Source organism: Ictidomys tridecemlineatus, chromosome 7, assembly GCF_052094955.1.
Source record: "Ictidomys tridecemlineatus isolate mIctTri1 chromosome 7, mIctTri1.hap1, whole genome shotgun sequence".
Lineage (NCBI taxonomy): Eukaryota > Metazoa > Chordata > Mammalia > Rodentia > Sciuridae > Ictidomys > Ictidomys tridecemlineatus.
Window position 1 is genome coordinate 57,080,992 of NC_135483.1, and position 22,719 is coordinate 57,103,710.

The 22,719-nt window shown below is 37.8% G+C and overlaps 1 protein-coding gene across 14 annotated transcripts in view; it reads left to right on the forward strand.

The window, feature by feature from the left end:
• Positions 1 to 1,075: 1,075 nt before the first annotated feature.
• Positions 1,076 to 22,719, forward strand: part of Stau2 (staufen double-stranded RNA binding protein 2) — a 298,417-nt gene continuing 276,773 nt past the window's right edge. For 4 of the 14 annotated variants that reach the window (XM_040293939.2, XM_078017025.1, XM_005335827.4 and 1 more), the window contains exons 1-3: positions 1,599 to 1,751; positions 9,569 to 9,638; positions 10,435 to 10,500. Coding sequence is in view for 5 of the 14 variants with exons in the window: in XM_013363149.4 (XP_013218603.1) it covers positions 10,483 to 10,500 (18 nt within the window). In the remaining 9 variants the exon portion in view is untranslated. The other 10 variants (XR_013423950.1, XM_078017020.1, XM_021733638.3 and 7 more) reach the window with 7 other exon arrangements.

Consider the following 22,719-nt stretch of genomic DNA (forward strand, 5'->3'; position numbering starts at 1 on the left):
GTAATATACTTACAATATCAGAGAAGAGGGCATCAAGAAAAGAGCATGGAATTAGAGAATGCCTGTCAGCCAGGTAATTTTTGGCTTGAGGGATGATTTATTCAAAGGTGAGGGAAGGGTAGACTATAGGGAGGGGAGAAACCTAGGGAAAAGCACAGAGAGGGGGAGGCTTATCTCTAGGGACAGCTGGTGTCAAGGGTATGTATTCATTCAAAACATTCAACATTTGAACTGTCATCTAAGCAGCTAGAAGTCATTAATTCAGGGGTGGTGCTGATTTAAGGAGGACCAGGCAAGTTAAATTTGAGGGAACTGGCAAAAGGTGAAAGGAGTCCAAAAAACATTTCTGGTAGGAAAATGTAGCAGGAGCCAATATTGTACCAAATAAAACCTATCACATGCCAGGCTCTATTTACACATTTTTATACCTAACACATTCAGTCTCTTAAAAAAAAAAAAGAAAGAAAGAAAAAAAAAAGAATTAACTGATTCATAGGGTAATATGCACACAATACTGTTTCTCCATCTGTAGACAGAACTATTGGTTTTAGATGGTAACTGAAATCACAGGCCTCGTAGACATAACTTAGGCAGGTAAGTGATACCAGGAAGGAATCCAGGGAATAATAATACAAATGAATAAGTTTGTGAAGAACACACTTAACAGTTCTATTTCTAGTTTTTTTTTTTTTTTTTACAGATTATTTTTGGTGTCATTTACTAAATAAAGTGTTACGTTTCATTGGGCTTAACTGGGTTGAAGTTACCTGGCCATAAGTAACCCACTTCAAAACCAGGACAAATCAAGAAGTAATTCGAATTTTCTTGCCTCAAAAATCAAAGATCTAGGGCACTGTTTTAAGATGATCCTCATTTTTGTACCTAAAGATTTCTTCTTCGAGTGACCACATAAGATATTTTGTTGGTCCAGGAGGATGCTTGGCCACGCCGATGCGGGAGGGTAGGTGATTAGGGATCTCCACTGTTTTCCGGGCCAGACAGTGAACCGGCCTCCTCCCCGCTGCCTCCCTCCCCCAGTCTGGAAAGGTGCAGGATCCGCTAAACCGTGCGTCGCACAGCGGCGGCCGGAGCAGACCCGGGATGGTCACGCGTCTCCGGAGCTGCAGAGGGGGGTAGTCCTAGAGCCCCGGGGAAGGTACGAGCAGGGAATCGGGGCCCAGGCCACGGACTAGAAAGAGCCAAAAGGTCTATTGGGTGGAGGAGGAAGTTGCCGGGTGCAGGTGTGTACAGGGCTGCCCTGGGCCCATCCTTTGCGGCCGAGGGGGCAGGGAGCCGCCCTGAGGACTAGGAGACCACGGCTAGGGCGCGCTGCCCACGCACTCGCCCATAGGAACGACCCTCGCCCCGAGGTCCCGCCCGCCGGCGCCAGCACCGCAGCGCCGCTGCTGCGGGGGGCCGGGCGGCCGCCAGGGGGCGGGAGCGGCACCGCGAACAATGGCCGCGCTCGGCCGCGGGCGCTCAGGCGGGAGCTGAGTGGAGGTAGGGCTGGAGCGGGCGCGCGCGCGGGCCTGGCGTGCTGGGGCGCGGGAGCGGCTGCGCAGGCGGGGGCGCGCGGCGCGAGCCCGGGAGGGCGCGGCGGGAGCGCAGGGGAGGCTGGCAGAGGCGGGGGGCGGGGAGCCCTTAGGGTGGAAGCCGGCGGCGGCGGCGGCGGCGGCGGCGGCCGAGCGGGGTCAGTTCTCCGTAGTGTTTGCCAATGTTGGAGCCGTCTGCAAAGTGTCCCTGGCAAGAAGGTAAATACCCTCGTTGGGGGCGCCCTGGAGGCCCCGACTTCCGCCCCGCTGGCGGAGGAGGCAGAGGGCGCTGGGGAGCCCTGCAGGTCCGCGGCGCGGCGAACCCCGAGCCGAACGGCCCCCTTCGCGGCCTCCCCTCCCCTCCCCGGCGCCATCCCTCCCTCCTCGGGCTCCCGGGGCTGGAGGGGGAGGGGAAGTGGGTGGGGGTAGGGCTGCCGGGGAGGGGGCGAATGTATGGGGGGGCGTGTGTGGAGGGGGTGGGACGACACAGGTGTCCTGAGGGGAGGAGCTGGGAGGACAGCTGGGAGGCCGGCCCCAGTGGGGGTGCCGAGGTGGGGGGACCTGGCGGGGGGCGCAGGAAGCCGGGGGTCTTGGGGGCCGGGTGGGCACTGCAGAAAGGAGGATGGCGAGAATCGGCGGTGCGGGAGAGAAGGAGGGCAGGGAAGGGCGGTGCGGGTGGTGCGGGTGTTGCGGGCGGTGCGGGGAAGCTCCGGAGGGTCTGCGGGGAATGGGCCCGGGGCGCTGGGGGCTGAGCGGTGGGGCCGGGGTGCGCCGGGTTGGGGGGTTGTGGCGGCGGCGGTGGCTATTTCTGTATAATGGGCAAGTGGCAAAGACGTAACTCCCCGAAATGGGGAAGGTAGGTGGGGCCGAGGGGACAAAATATATCCTATGACGGGCAAGTTCTGCTGTGGCTCTTAGGAACTATTACCGTGGTGGCTAGGCTTAAAGGGGTAGTTGGCAGTAGTGACCTTGCCGGGGCAAAGGGAGTTGGGCGATAGACAAAGCTCGGTTACGGAATCCACTATCTGAGGATAGGGACTCCAGTCCCTCCTGGGGCGAGCTGGGGATTGTGTGTTTGTGTGTGTGTGTTGTGTGTGTGTGTGTGTGTGTGGGGGGGGTTCCCCGCAGAGGCAATTGAAGAGATAGCAAAGCTGGGATTCTTAGTGAGGGGGTGGAGATAATGGCTGTGGGGTTCTGGAAGTCCCTGGAATTATATGTAGAATTTTGCATTGTGAATAATTTTCTTTGGAAGGGGTCCGTATTTGCCCTACATTTTTTTCTTTCTCACCTCCCAAAAGGTTAAGTGAGAATGCTAGGGTGGTGTGGGGACCATCCAATTAGGGTAGACCCAGGAATTTACTGAAGAATTTAAAAGTGGGTGGATCCTGCAGAAAGATAGAAATAATCCTTTAAATGTATTTAACGCACTGAAAATCTTTATTGTTTAAGGTTTGATTTCACAGTGCTCAGCTGAACTTTCGCTGAGCGTTACTTGGGTTTTGGTGTATCCTATGTTTTAGGAAAAAGCATGGTGAACATTTGAAATCAAAATTGTTATGGACAGTCAGGATGATAGTTACCTTGTAGGAGTCAAGATTGCAACATTTCTTTGATAGGTTTACTTCTTCCCTATCCTTGCTTTCTTGAAATGATTGGAATATACTGTTGCGATTTGAGCTGCAGTGGAAAACCTTAATAAAACCATCAAAACCAAGACTTATTCTGCTTCTGGTTAGTCTTGTATTGTGGCAAGTTGTTCATTGTTCAGTTTGTAGATATTTTAGTGCAAACTAGAGATATCACATATCACTTGAATTTTAGATTTGCTGCATTTTGCAGCAGGCCTCTATTTATGAAGCAGTAATGTTCATCTATGTGGTGTGTGCACTTTTTTATTCCCCCCACCCATGGTTTCAGCTCTAGTCACCATTACCACATTTCAATACATGGCAGTGTAATATGAAATCTACTTCTAAGTGAAGATTTCTTTGTAGGATATGGTGCATACTTCCTCATACATCACTTCATTTTTTTTTAAACAGTGTTTTGTATTTGTAAAAATGTTGCTGTATAATCCAAGTATATGTTGTTAGTTTCAAATGGTATGTCATGTAAGTTTTAAATTTTAACTTGTTTGGAAATAATTGGAAGTGTACAGAAAAGTTGCAAGAATAGAATATTACAGAGAGCATCTTTGTAACCTTTACCCAGATTCACCTGTTACCATTTCACCTATTTACTATTTTCTATTTCTCTCTCTCTCTCTCTCATACACTCACACACACACACACACACACACACACACACACACACACACACAATATTTCTTTCTGGGTATAGTACATATGTTATGGCTTTTTGCTCCCAAATATTTCTGGAAAAACCGTAAGAATTTTGTGTTTTGTCTTGTCTGGAATGAAGTTCTAAGAAAGAATGGCTTGGTCTGCTTTCAACAGAGAATATAAAAACATCTAAGATAGTAATTAAAGTTTTAAATATACAACAATGAAAGTGAGGTTAAGAGCTTTTTCTGTTTAGGTTCTAGACTATGTAGTTGGCCAAGGTGTGTTTTGTTCCCTCTTTATACTTAACCTCTTTCCTCCCATTTTTCTCTCTTTTTCTTTTGTACTTTGCAGTGGTGGGAATTGCACTGAGGAACACCTGTACTGAGCTAGAGTCCCAGTCCTTTTTTAAACTTTTTGAGATAGTCTTGATAAGTTGCTGAGCTCAAACTTGTGATTCTTCTTCCTGAGCCTCCATAGTAGCTGGAATTACAGGCCCGTATCACCTGGTCATCTTTTTTTTGTACTCCTTTTGAGAATCACCCCAGTTTGTGTTCTTTCTCTCTCTTCTGAATTTTGAGATAGCATCCTGCAAACTTGCCCAGGGTGGCCTCCAACTTGTAATCTTCCTGCCTCAGCTCCTTGCTCGAATTATAGGCATGTGCCACCACACCTAGTTATTGTTTGATTTTGAGTTTCGTAGGCTGCCTTGTTTAGGATAAACCCTTGACTTTGGTGTAGGAAAACTCTTAAGAAGGCAGGTCTTTTATAATTTAGTGTATGGTGAATAGAAGAAAATTTTGAACCTGTGTGAACTAGTTTTTATTTTTTTAGATTTTTTTTAGTTGTAGGTGGACACAATGCCTTTATTTTTATTTATTTATTTTTATGTGGTACTGAGGATCGAACCCAGTGCCTCACACATGCTAGGTGAGCGCTCTACAGTTGAGCCACAACCCCAGCCCAACAGGGTTTATTTTAATAAAGGGTAACATAGATGTCTCCCAGGAGGGAGAGGGGGACATAGCTGGTATCCTGGTATCCCCCATAGTGTAATAGATATTTAAATTTATGCTGTTTTATTTTCCTTAAGTTTGTTTCAGGTACCTGCTTTAAAAAGCTAAAATTAAAAACATTTTTTAGGGTACTGCTGGGGATTGAACTCAGGGCTTTGTACTTGTTAAGCAAGTGCTCTACTGTTGGGATACATCTCCAACACTTTTAAAATTTAAATTTATTTTTGAGACATGGTCTCACTTGTTGCCCAGGCTGGCCTTGAACTTGTGATTTTCCTTCCTTAGTCTCCCCTGTAGGTGTTATGACAGGTGTGTACCACTGTACCCAACTAAAAAACATTTTTAAACAGCTTTTTAATGAACCCATGGATTTTTAAAATAAGCTTTGAATTGATATTTAGTTGGGCCATAGTTAATAGTCTAAGAATCAGGATAGAAAATGCTTTTATTTTTCATATTGTCAAATAGAATGTTTAAATGAGAACTGTCTGCCAGATGTAGGATGGGTGCTGATGTAAAATGTTTATGGATATTAATCACAATGTCATTTTATAAAGTGGTATTTATTGAGGATGCTATAAATTTAATTTTGTATAGATTTTAATTCATTAGATGGGCAAAATATAGTTTTTTTTTTTTTTTTTTGGTATGAGGGATTGAACCCAGGGGCAATTAACCACCAAGTCACATCTCCAGCCCTTTTTATATTTTATTAGACCCTGGGTCTTGCTGACTTGCTCATGGCCTTGATAAGTTGCTGAGGCTAGCTTTGAACTGGAGATCCTCCTGTCTCAGCCTTTCAAGCCTCTGGGATTGCAGATGTGCACCACCTCGCCTGGCAAAATACAGTTCATTTTTAAAGGGGTGTGTTACATCTGCAGATACAGGTTGCACCTTTAATTCTTCTTGAATAGCAAGTCTTCCCTAGTTTGTAGTACTCTCTCCACTTGTGTTCTTTTGGTAGCTTGAAATCTGGAACTGCATGTCCTAATGTGCCTGACTGGCTATCACTGTAAGGTTTTTTGAGGTATGTGAATAGGTTTCTCTGAAAGTACTTTTAGTTGGATGGAACTGTATCTGAAATTTTTTTTTTGACAAAGAAAGGAGAGTTGCATTATGAAATCATAGGCAGTATAAGATGCTCCACATTTTATTGAGATCTCTTGATATTTTTTGATATGTCTTGATTTTTTTTTTTAAATTTAAAATACAGGACCATAGAGCAGGCATGTCTTTAAACAAGAAGTGAAATCTTAAAGACATGTGCTATTATGGGCATTCTCAATTATCTGTAGTATAGTTGTGAATTACAAATTATTTTTCTTTCTTTTTTTAAATTTTTCTTTTTTTTTTTTTTTTGGAGACAGGGTCTGGTTAAATTGCTGAGGCTGACCTTGAACTTGGGGTCCTCTGGCCTTAGCCTCCTGAGTTGCTGGGATTATAGGTGTGATGAAGTACAGGTTTTATACTAATGTAAATCTAGTATAACTTGCTTGATTAAAAAGAATAATTTTAGAACAATGTCTAGTTACCTCAGAGTAGTAATATTAGTTTCATTTATTTCAATTTATTATTATTATTATTATTATTGGTACCAGAGATTGAACCCAGGGGCACTTTACTAGCTATATTCCCAGTTCTTTTTATTTATTTTTAAAATTTTGAAACAGGATCTTGCTAATTTTCTTAGGGCCTTGCAAAGTTGCTGAGGCTGTGCTTGAGTTTACTATCCTCCTGCTTAAGCCTCCCTAGCAGCTGGAATTAACAGGGATTCGCCACCACGTCCCTCTCTTCATCTGTTTTATATAGCTCCTTATTTTAAATTGTTTAAAGAAAGCTTACAGAGTATTTGACATTTTACAGTGGATTTTAAGTGAATAGATGATTTTATTTTTGTTACTTCTAAAAGTACTATTTGTGCATCAGAAAATTAGAACTTTAAGAAATCCAACCCAATATCTTACTGTGGCTACTTCTTGGAATCACTTACCAAACTCTAATGATGAAGAAATACATACAGATTTGTAGATAAATATTTTTAGAGGCTTATACTAGATAAAAACAAAATGGTGTTTCTCGTAGTTGGTGAATGCTTAATAAGTAATGTTAAATTTTAGAAGGTACTTAGTGATTTTATTGGTGTATTTACATTTTTATGTTCCAAATGAAATTTTTTTGGGGCGAGTTGGGGTACTGAGGATTGAACTCGGGGTACTTGAACATTTAGAGACAGAATCTTACTGAATTGCTTAATGCTTCTCTTTTTCTGAGGGTGGCTTTGAACTCAAGATCTTCCTGTCTCAGCCTCCTGAGCTGCTGGGATTACAGATGTGTGTCACTATGCCCAGCCAACTGAATTATTATTATTATTATTATTATTTTATAATGGAATATTGAAAATTTTATTTATACTTCATAAATAGGTCAAAAAGAAAAATTATAATATAAAATTATAATTTTAATAAAAATTATAAAATATACTTGTTTTAATAGGTCAAATGAATTATTTTTAATTAAATACTTGGTTTTGTTTTATACTTTTAATCATAGAAAGTGTGTTTTAATACCATTTGACTACTGTCACACTTTTTTTTTTTTTTGGTGGTACTAGAGATTGAACCCAGGGCTTTGAGTGTGCTGGCTACCTCTAAGCTACATCCCCAACCCTTATGCAACACTTTTTAATGATCTCAACTTTTGATTTAAAAATATAAATGCTTAAGTTTTATAATTTAGCACATTCGAATTTTAATGTTACTTATTTGCTCATGTTGAACAGAAATTATTTTAGGTTAAGTAATACCTAAAGCACCATAGGAGTATTGAATTTTAGAGTTACCTGGATTGTCTTATTTATTGTTGCATAATAAATTACCTTAAAGTTAATATGACTTAAAATATTGAATAAACATTTAATTTCTCATAGCTTCTGTGGGTTAGAAATCTGGGTGCAAGTTAGGTGCCTGTGGCTTAATGTCATTTAGGGGGTGCAGTCAAGGTTGCATTTGGAGCAGCAGTTGCATCTGGAAGCTTGACTGGTGGAAGACCTACTTTCAAACTCTTGGCAGGATTCAGTTGCTGGCTCTTGGGACTGTTCGTCGGAAGACCTCAATTTTTGCTGGCTGTTGGCCAGTCTTCTCTCAGTTATTTGCCATGTGGGCCTTTCCTAAGGGCAGCTCACAGTATTGCATCTGGCTTCCCTCAGAGCAAACAAGTGAGAGATTAAGAGAAGGCGACATCAGTCTTTTTATAACCTAATCTTAGAAGTGGTATCTCATTATTTCTGTTCTATTTGTTAAAAGCCTCCTATCACAGAGACTTCAATTTGTTTTTTAAAAACTTAAAAAAAAGACTCAAAGATACATAAAATAATTTGATCAAGAAGGAGGTAATCTGAAGAATTTATACTAAAACTCCAATTCACTCAAATTTAGACCTTGTACTTTTTATGTAGTGTCCCAATCCCTTGGAAAATGTGAAAGAAAAGAAATAATACAGATGCTGAGGACGCTATTGTAAGAAACATTAAATGTTTTCAGAGTTGATTTGAATTGACTTTGGTTTGTCATCGTTCTTTTTTTTTTTTTATAGTTTGATGGCTCTTTTTTTTGGTGGAGGGGTACTGGGGATTGAATTCAAGGGCATTCAACCACTGTGCTACATCCCCAGCCCTGTTTTGTATTTTATTTAAATACAGGGTCTCACTGAGTTTCTTAGCACCTCACTTTTTGCTGAGGTTGGCTTTGAACTCTACATCCTCCTCCTGCAGCCTCTCGAGCTGGTGGGATCATAGGCGTGCGACACTGCACCTGAATTGTTGGCATATTTTTAATACAAGCATTAAATGGATTAAATGGGGCCTTCCAAGAAACTGAGACAATGCAACGATTCTGCCCCCCTTCAAACCCTAGTTCTTGGAATCAAGTCAGAAAGATTTCAGACTTGTTGCTTTCCAGAGAGTCCTGCTTAGGTTCACCTCTTGACTTTTAAAGATAGCAGGGTTGTCATATATATATTTTTTTATTTTGCCGGGGGTAGGTATTGTAGATTGAACCCAGATAAGCTTTACCACTCAGCTACATCCTAGTCTTTTTTGAAACGGGGTGTGACTAAGTTGCTAAGGCTGGCCTTGAATTTGTGATCCCCTTGCCTCAACCTCCCAAGTCACTAGGATTATAAGCTTGTGCCATCATTCCTGGCCCAATTTATCTTCTTGAAAAAATGGTAACTAGATACATGAGTGTTTCCTTCTGTGCATGTATATCTATAGAACCTTTGCTTCTGAGGGAAAGTTCAATATTAAAATTTTAAAGCATAAAATTTCTACCCAAATGATGGGATTTAGTCCTTTTTATTTTCCTGTGTTGCTGCTTGATAATTTTGGAACGAAAAGTGCCTGTAACATAATTTATATTTTATGTTAACCTTTTCCTTTATGAGAGCTCGTGGTTTGTTTGTTTATAAATTTGGGTTTTCCTTCCCTTCTTTAGCATATATCTTTCCATATACCACATGGAAAGAAATAACAGCCATGGGTGGTTATTAGGTCCAGAAGAAACAAACCCAAATGTAGCAATGGGACAATGATTGTGATGTGATTGATTTTCTAGGAAATTTTATGTAAAATTTTTATTTTTTAATTATTTTTTATAGTGCTGGGGAATGAACCCAGCACCTCATGAATGCTAGGCTAGTGCTCGCTTTACTACACCTTCAGCCCTTTTTTATTTTGACACAGGGTCTTGCTGAGGTACCAGGCTGGCCTTGTGGTTTTCCTGCTTCAGCCTCCTGAGTAACTGGGATTACAGGTGTGCACCACATGTCTAGTTTTTTTTTTCTTTTTTTTTGCATTGTGTGGAAAACTTTTATTTTGGAGTAAATCCTTTTATCAGCAATAACAGAATAAAAGAGAAATCATTCTATGAATTATTATGTAAAAAGGCACACATCTAGATTATATGACATTTTAATGTGAATACCATTTTCATATTGATAATAAGGGAAAAACATAAAATATGTAGCTTGGTAATCATATTGTGTATTCTGTAACATACAAGAATACTTGTGTATGTTACATCTTCTTTAGTATTAATTTATCATAAGTTATCATTGAAGATGGGAACAAAGCTATTTAAAACCTGACTGGAGTGAAGAGAATATACATTAAATATCAGTGAGATTTTTTGGGCTTGTTAACAGTTTTCTTTTTGTGGGGACTGTCTAGAACCATTAGAGACTTTGTTTATCAGTCTAGATCTGAGTGCTAGTCATTAGCCATTAGAGACTTTGTTTATCAATCTAGATCTGAGTGATATCCATAAGCCACATGTGTCTATTTAAATTCAAATTAACATTCAGAAATGTTAAATGTTTACTGTCTCAGCTACAACAGTCAAATCGGTCATATTTCAGGTGCCCATTAGCCATGTGGCTAATGGCTACCTAATTGGACAGCACAAGTATAGAACATTTCATTATCATAGAAAGCACTATGCTGATCTGGATCAACTGCATTTTATATTTGATTTTGATCATGTATTTAAAATACCAGTCGTTGAGGTTATCAACTAAGTTGAACTTTATTTCTTCATTTTCATTTTCCAGTTTTTGGAGCCGTGAGAGATACAGCAGTTTGATCATTATTGTCTTAACATGCTTCAAATAAATCAGGTGAGTTTGTGTTAAGGCATTTCGACATAAATTATGAAACATTTTAACTCAGCTCTTCTACAGCCATAACTTGACCACTGCTTTGTCAAACTTTTACATAGTGTATAATCATCATTGGAGATAGTGTAGGGCAGGTTTTATAAGGAAAATAGTTATAGTCCTGAAAATTGATAACTTCTGAGTGTATAGAGTGAAAGGTTGTCTGTTCTTGATGTCACACTCTCCAGGACTTGGTGTGTTAAGAATACTTCTGATACACCTTCAGTAGCTGGCAGTTCTGCAGACTCAGCATTTCTAGAGACAAATTGTATAAATTAGTTGTATCAGTGTGTTAAAAAAAGGTTCATTTTCTAGGGCATTGAAAAAGCTAGAAGGAAGTGTTCTGCTAAATAAATAGCAGCATATAATACCTTAAACTAACTGAAAGAAGTATTTTTCTTAGGTTTTGGCATTTTCCCAATAATTTTATACATTTAATTTTTACTTTTCTGAACAAACAAAACATTGTGTCATAACTATGTTACAAAATACTTTAATTTTTTTTGTTTCCAAATCAACAGAGAAGTAAATTGGTTTTCTGTGATTTGAGAAAGTAATCCTGACTGCCCTCCCCACCCTGAAGTCTCACTCACCTTGTATAAGAAATTTATGGTTCTTGTACATCAGATACCATCTCCAAGCCAGTGACTTCTAAGTTTGTACCCGCTCTAGGCCTTGTTTCTAAGCTCCAGACACTTGTAATAGTTATCAACTTGCTCACTTAAATTGGATGTCTTTACATATCTCAGATTTGACATATGTCTGAGAAATAATCTACCTACTTCAGTTATACTTGATTGTTTTAGTTCCGACATTGGGTAAGGTCATTCTGGCTTCAGGGACTTTGCACAGATTTATTCTTTCTGTACCTCTCTTTTCCTCCCCTATATTTGGCTTACTCGACTCCAGGCCTAGAATATGTTCTCTTAGAACTTTGCCCTTTTATTTAATGGCATTTTGACATTTGCAGTTATAGTCAAATATGAAATTTCAGTTGTCCCTTCACACTCATGGGTATTATATTTGTGGATTTAACTAACACAGGTTGAAAATATTTGGAAAAAAATTTGCATCTATTAGACTTTTTTTTTGTCATTGTCTCCTAAACAATAGAGTATAACAACTATGTATATAGTATTTACATTGTGTTAGGTATTTTAAGTAATCTAGAGTGATTTAACATATACAGGAGAATATGCATTGGTCATATGCAAATATTATGACATTTTTATACAAGGGACTTGAGCATTCACAGATTCTGGTATCTGAAGGGCATTCTGGAATCAATTCCCTTGGATATGGAGGGATTACTGTAGTTGTTTAATAACTATCTCCCTTGCTGGATAGTATACTCTATGAAGACAGTGATTTTGTATGTTTACTCTTGTATTCTCTGGTCCTAGAATGGTGTAAATGGTTTTCAAATATTTGTTGGATGAGTGGACGAATGGTGCTAGGGTTATCATAAATGGAAAGAGATCTCTGTTCTTTTCAGTAATAACCGCATAATTGTGTGGTCTAAAGTTTTTGTATTTTATGATGCTTTCATTATACAAATGTCGTTAACATAAGATCTCCTTTATGCAAAATTGTTCTGTTTTCCCCCTTTGGTAGTGGGGATTGACCCAAGGTGCTTTACCACTGAGCTATATCTCCAACCCTTTTTATTTTTTATTTTGAGACAGGTTCTCACTAAGTTGCTTAGGGCCTTGCTAAATTGCTAAGGCTGGCTTTGAACTTGCGATCTTCCTGCCTCAGCCTCCCAAGTTGCTGGGATTATAGGCATGTGCCACTGTACCTGGTGCAAAAAAAAAAAAAAAAAAAAAATGTTTTTTCTCCTATAACAGAAATTTTTCTGGTGCAACAAAAATTGCTTTCATCAAAGACATTTCTAATAGAGGCTTAAATAGATGTTATTGTTACTGTACTTGGTACTTCCTATACCCTGGCATCTGCTATCAAATTCCATTGGAAGCACCAGTGATGCTTTGTGATACTTGTCTTGCACACGGTGTTGTAGGTGTGAAGTTGTCATTAAATGACTTTCTGTGGATGCCTGCTATTAATTATATGGGTATAATTAGAATAATTTGTTTCATGTTCTTGTATAGATAGGTAGAAATGATCATTCACTTTATGCCAGCCAAGTTTAGTAGAAATTATAGTTTGTGGGTTAGTACTGAGGATTTACTAACTTTTTACATTGCAGTTCATGTTGAATTGGGCATTATACACAATTCCTAGGCAACGTTTAGCATGGCCACAAGCAATTTCCTGGGCTTTGGCTAGAAACTATACACAGTACTTAGCTTGCAAAAGACAAGCATTGCTAGAGTCAATTAAGATCCCATTCTTGTTACTAAGTTTCATCCCTACAAATGTTTCAAGTCTGAGGGAAAGAGTTAACATATTTGAGAATAGTAGAAGCTATTGTAAAGATTTTATCTTTAGCCACACCTAAATTTGAATTCCTAAATTTATGAATGATTTTTGTCTTTTATTTTCATGGTGATTGCTTTCTCATGGAAAGTAAGATTCACAAGTTAAAAGTAAAAAGAGATGGCAAGAGGATTTAAGCTGATCTTAAACTTGAAATAATTTTCCTTTTTATTATGAGATTTTCAACACTCACTCTAGGATTGATTCTAAATTTTTAGAATTAAAAAATTAGGGAGTTCTTTTTGTTTTCTTAAAATGCTTGAATAACTACACGCTTTTCTTGTCCTTACAGATTCTTCCACATATCTTCCTAAAACTAATTAAAAAATGGGCTATACTAAGATTCTGGATTATACTAAGATACTGGATTATCTGATATTTTGTTTGATATTAACTCTGCTTGACATATGGAATATTGGGGTGTTTTACTCTGTGTCATAATGGTTTTTTTTTTATCTTTAAATTGTGATCTTCATTTTGCTTTTTTAGAAGAATATGTGTTATTATCTGTGTGTAACCCATGATTACCATAGAAAAATTAGGTGATCTAGGTAAGCAAAAAGCCACAAACAAATCAACACACACACACACACACACACACACACACACACACACATACACATACACATTCCACTTTTACAGAGAGAATGACTGCTAACATTTTGGAATGTATACCTCTAGATATTCTTTTCTATACAGTTATGTTTTTGTGTGAATATGTTATATTTAAAAACTGGTATTATATAATATATAATATTCTGAAGTGATTTACTAATATCTTTTGTTTGGAAATACTAAAATTTGTTTAACGAAGCCCTCATTGTTGGATAGATTTTTATGTTTCCAAGAGGAAACACAGTGAAGATTTTAAATATATCCTTTTTTTCCCAGTTATTTAAAAATAATTCTAAAATGAAATACTGTACAAAGGAGTCTAAGAATTTTTTAAAATATTTTTTAGGGGACTGGAATTGTGGCTCAGTGGTAGAACACTTCCTTGGCATGTGTGAGGCACTGGGTTCCATCCTCAGCACCACTTATAAATAAAAAAAACTATAAAAAATATTTTTATAGTTGTCGATGGATCTTTTATTTTATTCATTTATTTTTACATGGTGTTGAGAACTAAACCCGGTACCTAACACATGCTAGACAAGTGCTCTACCACTGAGCTACAACCCCAACCCTGGGTCTATGAATTTTAAAGTTACTTGATACACAAATACCAAAAATAAAAATTTACTTACTATGATGTTTCAGTCTTTGCCAATATCTGACAAAAAATGATATTTTAGTTTGCATTTCTGAGATTTGTGTATATTTGTTTTTTTGCTTTGTTTTTTTGTGAATTGCTTGTAGTTATCCACTATCATCTTTTCTTTTCATTTGAAAATGATATTCTTTGGGTTATATTCTTTGAGAATTTTTTGAGCTATTATTTATAATTATTACTTCCCTTTTTTAGTTCATTATTCAACAGATAACTAATTAGTTTCCAGGGTACTATAGTAGATGGAGCTTTGGTATATTTTGGCCTTTCTTTGAGTCCCTAGGGAAAGGGAACTCATTTTAATATTAAGTTGCAGCAAATGCAAATTAAGAAAGCACACGTGCTATAAAATAATATTTTAAAATGAGTGGCTGAGGGGCTGGGGATGTGGCTCAAGAGGTAGCGCACTCGCCTGGCATGCGTGCAGCCCGCGTTCGATCCTCAGCACCACGTACAAACAAAGATGTTGTGTCCACCGAAAACTAAAAAATAAATATTAAAAAAAATTCTCTCTCTCTCTCTCTCTCTCAAAAAAAAAAAAAATGAGTGGCTGAAATAAGGCCACTTTTTTTGGACTAGCTGGTGAGGCAGACTAGACAGGTCAGTGATCCTAAGGGATTGGAGAAGTCTATAATTAGGCAGTTGTAGCATTGGGAGGGCCCAGCAGCCGAGAATTTATAGAGAACTAAGTGGTCTAATAGTTCTTTTTAACAAAGTTTGGTAGTAGATGCTGGGAAAATGGAAACCAAGAGGAAACTTTAAGGTCTGCTAAAGTGAAATGGGAAGACAGGCAGGACAAAACAGAATTTCAGTTTCAGAGGAGTAGAGGGGCCCTGCAGGGCAACAAGGAGCCAGATGTAGGAAAAATAAAATTGTTATTATACTATGAAGCATAAAGCCGGATTGTGATTATCAAGAAAGTAAAGACCTAGAATTTAAGAGTAATGTCTTTCTCACATGCTTGTTGTAATGAGCAATTGAATTAGCAAAGGCAAAATGTTTAACACTGGTCCTGTTATTACTGCTACTGCTGTTAATTTTTCTGTTAATGTTGCTGTTGCTGCCTGTTTTTGGAGACTGAAGGACTTGGAAGGCAGAGAGCAGACATTCAAGGGAGGTCATTGAATACTCGGAGGAATGAGCCACTTGGGCCCAGATTGGCTTCAGGTACCCTCCTGTTTCTTGATGTAGGTACGAGGAACTCTATTCTTTCTTGTAAAAATTACTGCTACTTACTTCGTTTTCTTTCTTTCTTTCTTTCTTTCTTTCTTTCTTTCTTTCTTTCTTTCTTTCTTTCTTTCTTAATTGTGATGGACCTTTATTTTATCTATCTCTCTGTCTATCTACAGTGCTGGGAATCCAACTTATTGGTTCATACATGCAAGGCAAATGCTCTACCTCTGAGCTATGACCCCAGCCCTACTACTTACTCTTAGTTCTATTTTTCTTCAACTCTTGGTGAGAAGTACTTTCTACAGTCTGTCCATCTTTCCTCATAGTCATAGAATAAGATCTGCAGTTAGGGGATAAGAAAAATAGAAACATAAGGAGGTTAAAAAGTATAAGAAGTATGTTTTCTTTCCCCTATGCTGCCAGTAAAAGGAACTGTATTTATCCTATGTGTAGTCAGCTTCCAGGAATGTTCTCCAGTGATCCCTGCATCAGAATATTTACACCCTTGTGTTATCACCTGGCACATTATACTGGGGTTGGTCTGTGTGATCAAAAGAGCATGGCAGAGTGATGGATCATTTTTTAGGATAGGTTATTTATAAAGTACATTGTGGCTTTTGCATTTTTTCTCTTGTACTCCTATTCCCCTTTTTCTCTCTCTTGCCTTCTCTCATTTGCTTGCTCTCTCTCCCTCTCCCTCTCCCTCTCCCTCTCCCTCTCCCTCTCGGATTGTTTATTCTGAGATCAGTTAGCTGCCATGTTGTGAACAGCCCAATGGAAAGAGCCATGTCATGAGAAATTGGGTCCTGCCAACAACTAAAGGAACTGAGGCCTCTAGCCAACAGCATGTAAACAAGCCTTCTTGGAAGCCAACTCTTCCCAACTAGTCAAGCTTGTAGTCCTAGACTACTGCACCATTGACACCTTTACTGCAGTCTCATGAGATACGTTGAGCCAGAACTATCCAGCTTAGTTGCCCTGTGATTGCTAGCTCTTAGAAACTATCTGGAGAAAACCCCAATAACTGTTTTATAAAGAGACTAAGTTGGGGCAATTTGCTGTGCAGCAAAAAATACTTTTTCACCTTAAACAACTTAAGAACATATAAAATATGTATAAACAGTGGTTTTTAGACATTGATTGACAGGCAGCACCAGACTGTGATCCCTGAGAGAAAGGAAATTAATGAGGTTCAGCCCTTTTATTGGACCAACTTACAGAAGAACCCAAAGGTAATTTTACTGGCTTCATTGCAAGGAGGTGAAACCAAAACAGAATCCAGCAATCTTGTCGAGATAAGTAGAAAACAGTAAGAAATTGGGAGGCCAAGGTGTGGTTAGAATTACAGAACAGGAAAGAAGAAGAAGAAGAAGAAGAAAAAGAAGAAGAAGAAGAAGAAGAAAAAGAAGAAGAAGAAGAAGAAAGAAAAGAATTGCAGGGCAGAGTACCAGTGAAAAAGATGCATTGTGTGTGTGTGAGTGGTGGTGGTGGTGGGGTACGCACAATGAGAGCACACACTAAAAAGCTAGTGTATGAGCATCCTGGAGCATCTTGGAGAACCTGCGGAGAGTTCTCCTGGAGTCTCGCTGTGTCTGATTTGTAGATGCTTGATAGGACCTACCTGACACTAGAGAAAATAGTAATACAAAGCAGTAAAAAAAACAATTTCTAGAATTTACACAAGGCTAGAAATAGTGTTCTCACAGCCCAGGTTGAAAGACTTTGTACAGTGGGCCCTGAAGACTCCAAGTGATTTCAGGTAACTTAACTATGCACCAAAACCCTAGAGGAATACAATACAATTCAGAATCTAACAATGTCAAATTCACAGTTATTGTCATTTAATACCAAAGAAAAATGTTTGCCTCAAGTTTAGTAATGAATAAAACTTTCATAGAAGATCAGTAAGGAAAGGGAAGATTCAAACAATAGTACAAACCAGCTAGGCCTAACAAGACATTTTAAAAATATCAAGCAACAGCCACATACACATTTTTCTCAAGTACATTTGAAATATTTGCCACAAAGCACGTTTCAGTAAATTTTAAAAGATTGAAATAATAAAAAGTATGTTCTCCAATGACAGTGAAATGAAGTTAGAAGTGAAGTCAGTGAATGGAAAGAATATTAGAAAATTTAGAAAATTTAAAATTTGGTCAACCCTCCATATTTGTATGTTCTGTATTTGTGGACTCAATCAAGTGCAGATTGAAAACATTTAGGGAAAAAATTGCATCTGTATGGAACATGTACAGACTTTCCCCCCTAGTTCTTTAAATAATACAGTGTAACAACTGTTTACATAGAATATGTATTTTATTAGATATTATAAGTAATAAGTAGATGATTCAAATTATATGGAAGGACTTACATAGGCTATGTGCAAATACTCTTGTCATTTTATTTATTGATATTGGGTATTGAACCCAGGGGCACTTAACCACTGAGCCATATCCCCAGCCCTTTTTTGTATTTTATTTAGAGACAGGGTCTTGCTGAGTTGCTTAGGGCCTCTTTAAGTTGCTGAAGCTGGCTTTGAACTCAAGATACTCCTGCCTTAGCCTCCTCAGCTGCTGGGATTAAAGGCGTATGCCATCACACCCACTTACTCTGCCATTTTATATAAGGGAATTGAACATTCTAAGATTTTGGTATCCTTTAGGGGTCCTGAAACCAGTCTCTCAAGGATACCAAAGGATTACTATATGCAGAAATTAAACACATTCTTAAACAATAGGTCAAAGTAAAAATACCACAGGGGAAATTAGAAAATACTTGGAGACAAAAATTAAAAAAAAAATTACTTGTTTGATGCAGTGAAAACATGCTCAGAGGGACATTAATAGCAGAAGTACTTACATTTAGAAAAGGAAGATCTTAGCCAGGCCTGGTGGCACAGGTCTATAATCCCAGAAACTCAGGAGGCTGAGGCAGGAATATTGCATTCAAGGCCAGCCTCAGCAATTTATCATGACCCTAGTGAATCTATAAAACAGCAACCCTCAAAAACTCCATTAAAGCTAATAAACAAATTGAGCAAATGTGTAGGTAAAAGATAGACACAAAAGAAATAGTTGTGTTTCTGTATACCAGAAATGAACAATCAAAGAAGGAAATTAAATAAGAGTTCCATTATAAGTAACATCCAAAAGCAAAAGGAGTACACTCCTTTAGGAAATATGCATGCACTCAAAAGTAGAAAATATTGTTGAAATAAATTAAAAGGAGATCTAGGTAAGTGGAAGGACATACTGTATTCATGGATTTGAAGATTTAGTATTGTTAATATGGCATTACTATCCAAAGCAAGTTATAGGTGCATTGCAATTTTTATCAAAATTCTAATGACCTTTTTTGCAAAAATGGAGAAGCTGATCTTCAAACTCATGAATTCCAAAAGGCCCAAGTAGTAAAAACAACCTTGAAAAAGAAGAAGAAAGCTGGAGAACACATATTTCCCAGTTTCAAAACTTACAATTAAGCATGGTAGCACATACCTGTAATCCCACCTACTTAGGAGGCTGAGGCAGGAGGATCTCAATTTTAAGGTCAGCAAGACCTGTCTCAATATTAAAAAAAAAAAAAAAGAGTGTTATAAATGTAGCTCAGTGTTAGAGTCCTTGCCTAGCAAGCATGAGGCCCTGGATTCAATTCCCAGTACTCCCTCTCTCCACCCTTCTGAAAAAGGAAAAAATACTTACTACAAAGCTATAATAATCAAAACAGTGTAATACTAGTGATATAAATATAAATGCATATACAGTTACAGCCACACACCAATAGAGTATCATTGAGGGTACAGAAATAAACCTATTCATCTGTATGCGATTTATTTTTGATAGTTGCAGGACCATTCAATGAGGAAGGAATAATTTTTCCAACAAATCATTCTGATACAACTAGAAATACACATGCAAAACCATGAAGTTGGATCCTTGCCTCACACTGTATACAAAAATTAACTCAAAATGGATCTGTGACCTAAATATAAGAACTAAAACTCAACAGCAAAAAGATAACCCAACTAAAAAACAAGCAAAAGACATGACTAGATATTTCTCAAAAGAAGATATACTGGTAGCCAAGATGAACATGATAAGAGATATTCAAAATCATTCATGATCAGAGAAATGCAAATGAAAACCATAGTGAGGTGCCACTTCATGCCTACTAGTTTGGCTAGAATCAAGACTCCAGCAATATCAAGTTTTGATGTAGATGTGGAGAAGCTGGAACTCTCATGTTGCGGGTGGGAATATTAAATGGTTTAGCTATTGTGGAAAAGAGTTTGTTTCTCAAACTAAATTGTCGTGTAACCCAGATTTTCCACTTTTAGGTATACATACAAAACAATTGAAAACAGGCACTCAAATAAATGTATACATGCATGTTCATAGTAGTACTATTTTCAATAGAAAAAATATGGAAACAACCCAAATACCCATCAGTGGATGAATGGGCATATTTATCTTACCTACATACCATACAATTTTGCTTAGCTATAGAAAGCAAATGAAGTACTGATACATGCCACAATGTAGAAGAACCTTGCAAATGATTTTAAGTGAAAGAAATAAAAAACAAAATGATTCCATTTATATGAAATATCCAGAATATATAATCCATAGATATAGAATGCAGATTGGTGGTTGCCAAGGCCTAAGGGGTAAGGAGGAATGGGGAACAACTGCCTAATGGGCATGCAGTTTCCTTTTGGAGTAATAGTGTTTTGGAACTAGATATAGGTAGTGGTTGCACAGTATTGTGAATGATCTAACTGTTACTGTATTGTTCACTTGAAATAGATTAATTAGATGTTTTGTTGTTATGTCGATTTTACTTCAGTAAAAAATTAAAATGTTTACAAAGAAGAAAGCAGATATTATTCATAGCCAAGATAAATAAATCACTGATTAGAAAGAGATTGGTGATTGATTTAGCAGACAAAGGTGCTGTAAATGTTTAAAAGAGAGGAAAGCAGGAGGAACATGATGTGAAAATAGATAGAAGATACAAAAATATACCCAAAGGCAATTTCTAGAGATTAAGAATGCAGTATCTGAAATTAAAAAATAAATACTGAATGGAATTATAGCCTATTATATATCATTGTTGTATGTAGGACACCTCAAAAAACTAAACAATTTCTCTATTTGAGTTTTTAATATGTGACCTTTGTATAGGATGATGGGACATAATGGGTTAATAGCAGATAAGCCACTGTAGAAGAAAAGATTAGTGAGCTCGAATACATAGAAATTGTGGCTATTTCAAATGATGCATACGTTGGAAAGACTGAAACAATAGTAGTACATCAATGAACTGTCGGGTGATGTCAGGTGGTCTGAGATACATGTAAGTAGAATCCCAGTAGAAGGGAGGGCAACAGGCAAACTATTAGAAGAAATAATGATTGAAAATCTTCTATGTTTAGTGAAAACTATAAACCCACAGATCTAAGAAGTCAATGAGGATGAAGTAGAAGAAACATTAAAGATGCAAAACAAGGCTCATCATAATCGAATTTCTGGAAACCAGTGATACTGAAAGAAAATCTTTTGAGGAATCTGAGGTTAAAAAGAAACATTATAAATAGAGAGGTTTTTGTTTTTGCCATCCTGGGAATCAAACCCAGTTCCTCACACATGCCAGGTAAGCACTCTATCCCTGAGCTACACCCCCAACCCCGAACAGAAATACAGATAAAGATTACCACAGAACTTTTCTTTGAAGCTGTGGGCCATAAGAAAGTAAGAGTTATATCTTAAAATTTTTTAAAAAAAAATTTTAGGTTGTAGATGGGGCTGAGGACATACTATGTTGGTAGAGTGCTTGCCTCGCATGTACAAGGCCCTGGGGTCAATCTCCAACCAAAAAAAAAAAATTGTAGATGGACACAGTACCTTTGTTTTACTTATTTATGTGGTGCTGAGGATCGAACCCAGTGCCCCACACATTCGAGGCAAGTGCTCTACCACTGAGTCACAACCCCAGCCCTGGAGTTACATCTTTAAAGTAATGAAAGAAAAATATTTATTAAATTAGCATTCTATTCCTTTTGAAAATACTTTTCAGAAAGAAGTGACTTTTTCTTGTGTTTTCTTAATTATGTTAAATATACATAACATTTTATCATCATAACCATTCTTTTTTAAAAAATATTTTTTAGTTGTAGTTGGACTACAGCTTTATTTATTTATTTTTATGTGGTGCTGAGGATCGAACTCAGGACCTCATATGTGCTGAGCAAGTGCTCTGCCACTGAGCCACAACCCCAGCCCCATCATAACCATTCTTAAGTGTACAGTTCTGTGACGTTCAGTGCATGCATATTTTCCTGCAGCCATCAGTATAATTCATTTCTAGACCCTTTTTTCATTTTCCCAACTGGAACATTCTGCCCATTAAACAATTAACTGTTATGATTAACTGTTGTAACACCAACTCCTCATTTCCCTACCCCAAGCCTATGACAACTGCTACTCTACTTTTTGTCTCTGTGAATTCGACTACTCTAAGTACCTTCATATAAACAATCATACAGTTCTTTTGTGACTGGCTTAGCTTTTTTTAGCCTAATGTCTTCAAGATTCATTCACATTTTATCATATACCATAATTTTCTTCCTTTTTAAGATTAAATAATATTCTAACGTATATACACATATATATATATATGTTAGAATATTATTTAATACACACACACATACCAAATTTGTTCATCCATTTATTTGTTGATGGTCATTTTTGGGTTGCTTCCTTATTTTGGTTTGTTGTGAATAATGCTATGTGAATGTGGTTGTATAGATATTTGTTTGAGTCCATTCATAAATTCTTTGTATACAGAGAAGCTTGAAAACAGTGCCCTGTAGTGAGGTAAATAATGCATCAAAACTGACACAGGTGACACAGATGATGTTCAAGAAGTCAGAGATACAGATAATACAGAAATATCAATATGAAACTTAAAAAGATGAAAAAATACCTGAGAAGAAAAATATACCAGATGAGATTAAAGGCAAATTTGACATTGCTGGAAAAATGACTAATAAATGTGAAGAAACAGCAAGGAAACCATCTAGAATGAAACACACAGAGAAAAAAATAATTTTAAGAATTAGAAAGCATCAGCGAAATGTAGGATACCTTCAAACAGCCACATGGATGAGGGATTAAAGTTCCTGAGGCAAGCAGGACACAGATAAGTATGTGTCAGGAAAAAGTGGCTAAAAGCCTTCTAGACTTAATGAAACCAGAAGCCTATAGAGCAAAGAAATTAAATGAATTCCAAGTGTAAGA